General features: G+C 37.5%; 1 protein-coding gene across 1 annotated transcript; it reads right to left on the bottom strand.

The window, feature by feature from the left end:
* Positions 1-2,276: 2,276 nt before the first annotated feature.
* On the bottom strand, positions 2,277-10,536 carry LOC133032047 (uncharacterized). The gene is made up of 5 exons (XM_061105867.1): positions 6,988-10,536; positions 6,358-6,942; positions 4,026-4,772; positions 3,142-3,546; positions 2,277-2,567 (listed from the first exon to the last, which is right to left on the bottom strand). Exons 1-5 carry the CDS (start codon positions 10,534-10,536, stop codon positions 2,277-2,279), a joined length of 5,577 nt encoding a protein of 1,858 aa, XP_060961850.1.
* Positions 10,537-11,807: the final 1,271 nt, after the last annotated feature.

Genomic DNA, 11,807 nt, shown 5'->3' with positions numbered 1-11,807 from the left:
ATTGGACTGGACCGATATTGCAACTAAGTTAAGATATTACAAACTTACCGTTATACATATCTTTCCAAGTCAATATCAGTAGTTGATCTTAAGATTAAAAGAATCTAAATCCTGATATGCTTGGGCTCAACTCAGGAGTGCTATTCATGTTCTTTGATTTATTAGTTAAGCCTACTTTTGGGTCAGGGTGATACGTATATTTTGGGAACATGATAGTATGATTGAGTGGGAGTGCTGAACATAAATATGGAATCTATAGCTTCTACTGGTGTATAGAAGTCAAGTGATGATTCCCTTCGAGCTTAGCAAATAGAAGTAAATGGATGAGCTCTTGTTTAACTGACTAATTATTAGATCACTAAACACCATTTACAGGTAGCTAAGTGTTTTAAGGGGCAAAATACATTGAGGGGTGAGAACGGTAAGGAAATCCCATCGCGATGTAAATCATCTATATAGAGGATCTTTAAATCACAATAAGATTATAACAATGGTTAAATGAGATAGTATATTGATATCGTGAAACATACAATATGCTCTATATAAGTCTGAGAGTGCAATTCTAAGTTCTAAGAGTGGATTCAACGAAGAATTAATAAGTAGGAATTTACTTGGTAAATTTGATTCACTTATTGGAAGCTCAGCATATAGATCCATGGTCCCCATTCTAGTTGAGAACATTCTGCTTGTAAGACTCATTAATTGATTCGTGATTGATCAATTATAATTCTAAAGTTAGACTATGTCTAATTTTATGAATTTTCACTAAGCAGGGGTGAAATTGTAAAGAAAAGAGTTTTCTAGGTTTATTTATTTATTAATGGACTTTATATGTCTAATTAATAATTAAATTAAATGACAATATTATTTAATAATCTATTTTAGTTATTAAATAATTATTTTTGGCATTTAAAAGGTTAGAATTGGAAAATTGGCGTTTTTGAGAAAATAGAGATAAAATTTGATAAAACTGCAAAATCAAGTGAGGCCCATTACTACACCTTGGCCGGCCACTATATGGAGTTTTTCAAATTAATATTTTCATTATTTTAATGCCAAATAATTCTAAACCTAAACCTAGTAGTTGCCTATAAATAGAAAGTGATGGCTCAGTCAAATCACAAGTTTTTTTTAGACCATCTTTCTGACAGAAATTTCTCTCTTCAGAAAAACTGAGCCTTCCCCACTTTCTATACTTAGGCCGAAATCCCTCTCTCTTTTCTCTTCATCTTTTTCGTGACCCTAGTGAAAGAGTAAGTGCCCACACACAGCAAGCAGTAACTCAATCATAGATTGGAAGACTGTGAAGGATCAAACTTGAAGAAGAAGAACATTCGGGCTCAGATCTTGATTATACTCTGCTACAGAAAGGATTCAAGGGTTAGAGATCTGAGTGGAAGGAGACATTAAATCCGCTGCATCAATGTAAGGTTTTCTTAACTTTATATGTGTTTATTTATCGTTTTAGAAAGTTCATATTTAGGGTGTTTAAACAACATACTTGTGAGTAGATCTAAGATCCTGGTAAAATAATTTCCAACAGTAGGGGCATCTAATTTAGCCCAAAGTAGATATAACCATATGTACATTGAATGGTCATCCACAATGGTGAGAAAATATTTGTATCCTTCTGTGGAAGGAGTGGGGTAAAGTCCCCAGATATCAAGGTGTATCAAGTTAGTTTCTTTTGCTTAGAAAAAAGGCAAGTGGGACAATTATGGACAGTAGATGCAGCAAAAGGAAATTGTAGGCTTTTATTTAATTTGTTTGTAATCAATACAGAAGGATGACCAAGGTGTGAATGCCAATGGTTCGTAGTGTGTACATTACAAGATACAATATGTTAGGCTTGGTAATAAGAACCATCTTGGTGTAGGTAGTAAAGTTTGCCAATTCTTCTAGTTGTCCCAATCATTAATGTTTGAGAATGGTCCTGAATATAGCATATGTTAGGTGTAAAAGAAACATTATATCAACTGTCATCAAGTAAAGAGGTAATAGAAAGCAAATTTAATTGAAATTTAAGGACAAATAGAACATTATAAAGAGTGATAGCAGAATATAAAGTGACAGTGCCAATGAGTTCTGTTTGTACATTATTACCATTAGGGAGTGTGACAGATTTATGTATTGTGGATTTTGTGATGTGAGAAAAACATCTAATGTTACAACAAACGTGGTGAGTGGCACCAGTGTCTAATACCCAAGAAAGTGGAGGTTGAGATTTTTTGTTACCAGTGGAATTGTTGATTGTTGGGCCTTCTGATGTTGAAGCATCAGTAGTTGGCTGCAATTGATGGCTTAGCATGGAGATCAGCTGTTGACATTGAGCTGCACTGAGTTAAGATGTTGGGGATCACCTTGTGAAATTGAGAGTTGATGAGTCTGAAGAGTTGTTCGGGGGAGAGAACCAGTTTTTGGTTTCTTATTGATGTTGGAAGATGTATCATTGGATCAATGTTTTCCATATTCAGGGGGAAAGCCATGTCAAAAATAGCACTTGTCTTTGTAATGGCCAGGTTTTTGACAGTGAGTGCAATGAGGTCTTGGTCTTTTGTTTTTTGGAACTTTGATTGGCAGCAGGATTGGGGTCAGTTGTAGGAGGATTTGTGTTTATTGCAGCAGTAATGGGAGGTGTTAATCAATTGCCAAGGGTTCTTTGTCTTTCTTGGTGAATGACCATAGAAAAAACTTTGTTTAGTGGTGGGCAAGGATCAATTAACAAGATTTGATCACGAGTAGCATGATAAGTTTCATTCAATCCTTTGAGGAATTGTAAGACTTGATCATGGTCGATGTGATCTTGGGTTTGTGCTGCAGCTGCACAAGTACAATTGATTCTTGGACGAAATTGGTTTATTTCGTCCCACATTGCTGTCAATTTAGTAAAGTAAGCACTCACTGTATCGTCACCTTGACGTAGATGTGTCAAGGTTTCATTCAGCTCAAAGATTCTTGTGTCATTACCTTGATTAAACTTGTTGTTTAGAATAGTTCACATCTTGACAGCAGTGTCGAGATACATAATACTGCTCTTAATCTCAGGTGAAACAGAGTGTAGTATCCATGACATGACTAATTAGTTACATCTTATCCAAGAACTATAAAGAGAATCATGCAAAAGGGGTTGAGGTAAAGTACCTTCCAAAATGGAGTTTTGTTTCTTGCACCTATGGAGATCTTGAAATCTCTTTTCCATGGCTGAAAGTTGCGATCAGTGAGGATTGGAGTAGCAAGAACCAATCCAGGATGGTCTGCGTTACTTAGGTAATATGGAGAACGAATGTCTTCATATGGTGGTCTATCGACTGGATTGGATCGAGGAACATGAATCTGTTCCTGTGAGGATTGTTCGACTGGATTGGATCTGGAAGCATGAATATATTCTTGTGGGATTTGTTCGACTGGATTGGGTGGAGGAGCATGATCTGTATGTGGATGCAAATCGTCAGCAGATTCGTTTGTTGGTGGTGGAGCAACGGTAGCATCGACCACTAGAGGATTATGTGCAGTGGAGGTAGCTGAGATGGTGGCTCGAGTACGTACCTTTGTTGAAGATGAGAGAAGCTTCAATTGAATTCTTGAAGCTTGAAGAAAGAGAAGTCGTCTGATACTATATTAGTGGAAAACAAAGTTTTTTCTTTTATTCAAAATGAAGAAAATATTTGTTGCATTGAAACAGAGTCGAGGGAAGCAATATATATACAAGCACAGTAATGTTTAACTAACATAACCGACTTAACTAAATAAACTAACTTTAACTAACTTAATAGTCATTGAGTTTTTTTTTTTTTTTTAAAAAAAGCAATTTATAATACCATTAATACAATTTGTGTATGCAACAACATTGTACTAAAATAATAACAAAAATATAATTATCTTAAAATAATAATAATAATATTACCATTAATTCGTGTGTCTAAGTATAACTTTATTTATTTATTTATTTTGTAAGGATGTTTCTAAGTGTAACTTTTTTTTTTGAATAAAAGATGCAAACTTTATTAGATATCCAAACGAATTACATCCATCAACGTAGCAGGGGCATTAGATTCCCTGTACATACAATCAGCATAAGAAACGGAAGCTCTAGCAAGATGGTGAGCTACACGATTCGCAGATCGTTTTATAAAACATAAATCAACATCACACAAGTTTGAAAGCAACGATTGACATTCAGTAACACAAAAACCAAATGTTGAAGAAAAGAAAATTGAACTCCTAACCGCTTGTATGGTTACCAAGCTATCAGACTCAACCACCACATTTGAGAGATCATTATCCTTCAACCAACTCAGCACTTCTTTCAAACCCAAAGCTTCTGCAAACTCAGCAGAAACATTCCCGCAAAAGCTACTAGATTTTGCCCAAAGCAATCTTCCTTCATTATTTCTAGCAACCCAACCATATCCATAACGATTTTGACTCTCGAAAATAGCGGCATCAACATTGATCTTAATCGTATTTCCAACGGGTTTAGTCCAAAGCTCACCCCCCTCATTCGGTTTCAAATTGAATTGAGAGGGAACAAAAGTTTTGTCTTGAGCGTATCTCCATTGATTAAGATTACCTCCAGCTAATGCCAAAATATAACGAGAAGTCCTAGAATTACCTTTCCAAACTTGGTCATTGCGGGCTTGCCAAATAGCCCAGCAGAGCATCACGGCTAACCTCAGATTATCATCATTCCATCGAGCAGCTGCTGCAACAAACCAGTTGCCAAAGGTCTGATCTGCAACAACTCCGGACGCCAAACCAGCAGCAAACCAGCACTATTGCCTTTTGATTTGTTATATAATATTTTGTCCCATTTCATAAAGAGTTTAAGCACTATTGCCTTTTGATTTAACCATGATTTGTCAGTCTAGTCATTGAGTTTTTTTCTTTTTTTTTTTAAAGTAAATTCATAATACTGTTAATACAGTTTGTGTATGCAACATCGTGCTAAAATCATGACAAAAATATAATTATCGTAAAATAATAACAGTTTAAGTGTAACTTTTATTTATTTATTTTTATTTTTTTAGTAAAAATGTTTCTAAGTGTAACTTAATCTTACTGTTTTGTTATAAGATATTTTGTCACACTTCATAAAGAACTTTAGCATCATTGTCCTTTGATTTAACCGTGATTTGTCAATCCGGTCAATGAGTTTTTTTTTTTGTTTTTTTTTGGCAATTACATCCATGTTTGTGAAATAGTATCAATTAGCTAGCCCTTAACATTAGTTACTAATATTTCACAAAGAATGTCAAAAACTAAAATTTAAGGACCAAATTGACAAATAACAATTAACTCAGACAACAGTAGTGCTAAAAATCCTGTCGACAACTATTAAAGTTCGGTCGACGTCATTGGACTCGTAAATTTTAGAAATTAATATATATAGGGACACAATTTTGTCACGAAATATTCCGTGGTATATTAGATGAGTCTAAACGTACGTTACTATTTTTTAATTTTAATTACCTCTAGATCAACTACAACCCTCAGATCAAATAACTCTCTCATCTAACGGCTGCCGCACATCACGGAATACATTCCGTGAAAGTACATCACACGACAAAATCGTGTCTATGTATATATATATATAGATATATGGGTCATGACCTATATATCAAAACCAGATTATATTAAAAAAAAATTATATATGGTATTAGTTTGGTAATACACATTAATATATACGAAAAAACTGTCATGGTCTTATCAATTTTATCTAACTATTAAATTAAATGATCTTTATTTAAAATTATAATAATTTAATTTAAAAAAATTACATTGTATACCCACTTTATTTTATTTATTTTAATTTTTACTTTTATTTTTATATTCTTTAAGATATATTTACACTTTTATAGATGATGTCTCTATTATACCCCTTAAGTTAGTGTAAATCATGTACTACACTGGCACGTTTAATAAATTGTAATTGGAATTAGAATAATCAATGAGAGAAATGAATCGGTTTAAAATAGAATATAATCGGAAATAATATTTTATTATGCTGTTTACTAATTAAACTCTCCGGAAAGAAAACCAGAATCATATTATTTTGTTTACATAACTATGAAAGGTAATCAGAATGCTTTAATTTAATAAAATTGTCATTATTAGAACATGTAATTATTTTCTATTTATAGATTTTTAAAAGACATTTATCTTTTTTATTTTTAATTAATAAAATTAAAATAAATTAAGTTAGAAAAAGGAAAAGTATTCCCTATAAAAATAAGGGAGAACCTTTTCCTTTGTTTTTCTCCTTAATTTGTGTGGGTCCCACTACTTTCTCCATTTCCAAATTTTTTTTTTTTGAGTGAAAATACTTGTTATTATAAATTAAGAAGAGAATTCATTTACAATAACAGAGTAAATTGGTGGAGGGATTTCCTCAAACCAGAAACAAGCCTCATCCACCCCTAACGCAAACTTTGCCAAGCAATGGGCAGCCATATTGGCTTCCCGTTTGACATGTGTGATAGTTACATCAGAGAGAAAGGATAAAAGACATAAAACATCTACAATCAAATCATGAAAAGATGAGATTGAATTGAAGGGAGCTCGTAATGCATTGACAACCATAAGTGCATCGGATTCAACCAGAGATATAGGCAGTTGTTGCTGGATAACCCAATTCAAACTTTGAAAAAGAGCAATGGCTTCCATTTCGTGTGAGCTGAAATTGCCTGGCTGTTGTTTGGAAAAAGCAGCAACAACATTACCGTTTGAGTCTCTAATGATAGCACCAATCCCGATTACCTTCTGGTGTACATCAATGGCAGCGTCAACATTTAATTTGTAACCATTTGCTTCAGGTGGGCGCCATTGTTGAGCAACAGGAACAACTTGGGGCTGGGGCTGCTGATAAGATGTAGGAGCTAAAGGAGCAGAGGCCGAGGACTGCAGTGGTTGCTGGTATGTGCAAGTAGCAGCAGGGCCAGTAAGCTAAACCCGTTGTTGTGCATTTCGGTAGTTCAACAGATAAGTGACAGCATAAGAAGCAAGATCCTTAGCTGGTCGTGCCTTGTGACCATGTACGATCCGATTGCGCTCTGTCCATATCGTCCAAAGTGAGCAAAAGATTTGCTCCATTTCAGCTTTTGAGTATATTGTGGAGAGATGAAGTATGTAATCTCCTTTGTACATGGCAGCAGAGAGGCGCCAATCAAAAACCAGATTGGAATGACGCCACACAGCCTTGGCATATTTGCAAGAGAAGAGGGCATGTCCCACCGATTCCCAAGCTTGTTTACAAACCGAGCAAGTAGAATCCGTGATTACTTTCCTTTTCACAAGGGAGGTTGCAACCGGAAGGGCATCATGTATAGCTCTCCAAGCAAATATTTTCACCTTCGGTGGGAGTTGCAATGACCAAAAGAATTTCCACCAATGAGAGTCTCTGTTAGAGCTTGAACTTTGATCAATTATATCAATGTCAGCAGCAAGATGATATCCCGATTTAACGGTGTAAAGGCCAGAGCTATGATGGTGCCATATGAGAACATCTCTGCTGCTGAAAAAACTCAGAGGCACAGATAAAATTCTTTCCACATCCAAAGCTGAAAAAAACTGTTGAAGTAAAGGTAAATCCCATTGACGCTCATCAGTAATCAAATTAGAAACAACCCCATTCGACGGCCCAGAGTAATGAAAGGGCAGAAAAGTATTGTGACCTGGTATCCACGGGTCAAAACCTGATTGGATATGTCGGCCATCACCTACTTTCCATCGTAAACCTTTAATGAGAAGCTCACGAGCCCAGTGGATTCCTTGCCATGTGAGAGAGGGAGAATGACCCAAGGATGCTTCAAGAAAATTATTGTTTGGGAAGTACCTGCTCTTTAGGATTCGGCCAAGAAGAGAATGTGGCTTTTCAAAAATGCGCCATGCTTGTTTAGCTAATAACGCCTGGTTGAAGTGGATGAAAGACCGAAATCCCATACCCCCTTCCAGTTTAGACTTGCAGAGTAGATTCCATGATCGCCAATGTATCCGAGAACCATTTTCAGTTAAGCCCCACCAAAAATTGGCCATCATTGATTCAACTTGCTTGCAAAAATAGGCTGGCAACCGAAAGCAACTCATTGCATAGGTAGGGATTGATTGCACCACAGCTTTTAAAAGGATCTCCTTTCCACCAGCAGAAAATATTTTTTCATTCCAAGAGTTCATAAGCTTCCAAATCCGCTCTTTGATATTGCTGAACATTTCCTTCTTGTCTCGGCCAGAGTATGAGGGCAATCCCAAATACTTTTCATGACATTCACAAATAGGCATGGAAAGTTGTTGATGGAAAAAAACTTGTGCAGCCAGAGTTGTGTTTGGAGAGAAAGACATTACCGATTTGTCAAGGTTGAGCTCTTGTCCAGAGGCTTTATGATAAGTGTCCAACACTCGTTTAATGGCTAAGCATGACCTCTCATTTGCTTGACAAAAAAGTAGACTATCATCAGCAAAAAATAAATGAGTGATAGGAGGAACGTGTCTTGTTAGCTTGAAACCCATTAAGTTGTGACTTTCTTGCTCATGCTGAAGCAATCGTGAGAACCCTTCAGAACAAATTAAAAACAAATATGGGGATAAGGGACATCCCTGTCGAAGCCCTCTAGATGGTGTTAAATCTCCCATAACTTCTCCATTAATGATAAAAGAGAAGTTATTGGTAGTAAGGCAGCTCATGATAAGAGAGATCCATCGTTCGGCAAACCCCATTTTCCTCATAACTTCTTCAATAAACTTCCACTCAACCCGATCGAAGGCCTTACTCATGTCTAGCTTGAAAGAAGCAATGCCATTACGTCCCGCAGTTTTATTTTTAATAGCATGCACCAACTCAAATGCAACCAGGACATTATCAGTGATGAGGCGATTCGGTAGAAATGCACTTTGTTCCTCAGAGATAACCATAGGGAGGGCCAATTTAAATCGAGAAACAAGAACCTTAGTAACAAGCTTCGAGATGACATTGCAGAGGCTAATTGGGCGATACTCTTGTATATGTTGAGGCTTCTTAACCTTTGGAATTAGTGTGATGAGGGTCTTGTTTAAAGCAGTAGGGTCGGCATTGTCATTGAGAATGCTTAGAACAACTTTGGTCACCAAATCACCAACGGTTGTCCAATTTTTCTGATAAAACATAGCCGACATGCCATCAATTCCCGGGCTTTTGTCAGGACCCATGGAGTGCAACGCCGTATATACCTCATCCGGAGTAAAAGGCTTAACTAAAGATGCATTTAATTCAGCACTGACCGTGGTAGGAATGCATGAGAGAGTAGAGTTGAGAGCTTCTTCATCAACAGATGTGGATGAGAAAAGGTCAGAGTAAAAGGCTTGCACAACAGCTGCAATATCTTCTTTAGAGTACACTTTTTGACCCAAAGAGTTGTGTAGAAACTTTATTTTGTTGTTAGATTTTCGTGAGGAAGCTTTAGCATGAAAAAACTTCGTATTACGGTCCCCACAAGAAAGCCAATCAACCCTTGAACGTTGTTGCCAATACACCTCTTCTTGCTCCAAAAGATCCTCAAGGACAATTTCTGCATTGTGTAACTCTTGAAAGTGATCGGAGCTGCTGGAATTTGAGTTATTCAAGTCAGCCACTTTAGACTGGAGAGAATTGATAGTCTTCTTCATTTTTCCATACTTTCCGATGTGCCAACTTTGCAAATTTTTTGCACAAGTGCTGAGGTTGTCTAACACGGCAGTAATAGGATCAGAAATAATGCTGGAGTTCCAACTTTTCATGATGATTTCAACACTTTCTGGGTCAGCAAGCCAAAGCTTTTCAAAACGAAATCTGCTCTTACTCCTTGCTGGAGTTTCGGTCTGAGAAAGGAAGGAAAAACTCACAGCTATGGCCCTATGATCTGAGTTGAAATAATCAAGGTGATCAACAGTGGGTAGGTGAAAGTGAGTCGACCATTTATTATTTATGAAGCACCAATCAAGACGTTCTTTAAGTGCATGAGGAGTAGTACGGTTCTTTGTCCAGGTGAAAGGATCACCATTGTAAGGCACTTCTTGCAGAAAATATTTGTCTAAAGATGTTCTAAAGGCTTCCATGTGTGACTCTCGCCTAAAACTTCCTCCGGATTTATCATTGTTAGATAAAATTTCATTGAAGTCTCCAATTGCAAGCCATGGGAGGAGAGGAGCAACATCACCAAAACGCTGAAAAAGAGTCCAGGAGGCAGATTTACTAGCAAGATCGGGAGCTCCATAAAACCCCGTAAAATGGAAGCTTGGACTGCCATTGAACTTCATGTAGCAGTCAAAAAAAGTCGGCCCCATATTCAGCAAAGTAACATCAATTTCATCAGACCAAAGAAGCATAATTCCACCACTTAAACCAATCCGAGCAACTTCCAAACCGTTAGAGAACTTTAACAAAAGACGCAATCTTGTAATAGAGTTATCAGCGAGTTTTGTTTCCATAAGAAACAAAACATGGGGCGATTGTTGTTGAACAAGCAATCGGAGATGGCGTAATGCACCCGGGTTCCCCAAACCCCGTGCATTCCAACTTATGAGTTTCATAATGAGTTGCGGGGTTGCAAAGCAACCTCTGCATCAAAGTCGATTGAGGGGTTCGAATCCAATATAATGGAAACTTGATCCTCTTGAACATCTTCCATTGACAGGTTGGAAGAAGTTGAACCATCTAGGCCACGACATCGCTTGAGCATTTTTCGCAAGGAGAGATTTGAACTTGGTCGTTTGGGTGTGATGTTGGGCTCTGAATTTTCCTTATCAACAGCAGCATAGTCATGTGTTTGTTGGAAAAAACTAGAGGTGTGGGAAAGTTTAGCCGGTGCAAAGGTGGATAAAGGGGTTGTTGGAATGTGAGAAGTAAGTGGTGTTGTAGGTGGAATCATAGTCTGAGAATTTATGGCAGGGGGTAAGTTGCAAAGAGATTAGGGGCCAAAGGAGAAGGACCCGCAAAAGGTATATATACATGGGATAGGTCTTTAACAGTTGGGTTAGATTGATTAAAAGAGTCAGGTGGAGGGTTGGAAGTTGATGGTGGCAATTTAGAAGTGGTTTGTGGAGTTGGATTATGTATTACATTTGAGGAGGCAGGCCGGCTATGCACAGGGGTGATAGTGGAGGAGATGCACTATGTGAGATGATAGTGGGATTTGTAGATGGTGAGATGAGATTCGGACTAGCAGAGGAGTGAGATGATGTTTGCAAAGGCTGCATAGGGGTGGATGATTCTCCTTCAAAAAGAATGGCAGGGGCGGGTGAGGAGCGAGAGGGGAGTGTAGGCAAAGTGGTGGTGAGTGCCCGTCGAGCAAGCCTAATAGTAAGAGGCCAGACATTGCCTTTGCTAAAGTCCGTTCGGTAGCGGTCATAGTTATTCGCAGGAAGTCTTGCACCCTTAAGCCACAGGCCATATGGCAAATCATCATCATTTCCGCTATCGATGCGTTCCATAAACGCTATGCATTGCTCAAAGGGGTGGCCGAGACACCCACATTCAAAACAAAATTCAGGAATTCGTTCATAGCGATAGTCAATCCAAAATTCGTCCTTCACTTTTGGGAGTTTAATCATTTGTCCTCTTGGTAATGGTTTAGCAACAGAAAGTTTAACTCGGACACGCAAAAAGGGCCCCCATCCTTCATTAGTTGAGTCTTCAAAAACTTCGATAAATTCCCCAATTATGTTACCAAGCGCTTCAGCCAACGCCTTGGTTTTACTGAGAAAAGGGAGGCGATATATCTGAACCCAAAAGCTTGTGAATATCATATCTTCCTTTGTGACATTTTGCAGAACACCTGGTGTATACAGAATGATAAGGTGAT

Source organism: Cannabis sativa, chromosome X (assembly GCF_029168945.1).
Source record: "Cannabis sativa cultivar Pink pepper isolate KNU-18-1 chromosome X, ASM2916894v1, whole genome shotgun sequence".
NCBI lineage: Eukaryota > Viridiplantae > Streptophyta > Magnoliopsida > Rosales > Cannabaceae > Cannabis > Cannabis sativa.
This window is presented reverse-complemented; position numbering and strand designations above follow the sequence as displayed.

What these genes read in the sequence shown, in the direction of transcription:
- LOC133032047 (XM_061105867.1), bottom strand. Translation starts at nt 10,536, where the DNA reads ATGAAACTCATAAGTTGGAATGCACGGGGTTTGGGGAACCCGGGTGCA. An exon ending in CACCAATTTACTCTGTTATT is followed by an intron (nt 4,773 to 6,357) that starts GTAAATGAATTC and finishes AAAAGGCAATAG; the next exon opens with TGCTGGTTTGCTGCTGGTTT. An exon ending in CCCCTGCTACGTTGATGGAT is followed by an intron (nt 3,547 to 4,025) that starts GTAATTCGTTTG and finishes TCTTCAACAAAG; the next exon opens with GTACGTACTCGAGCCACCAT.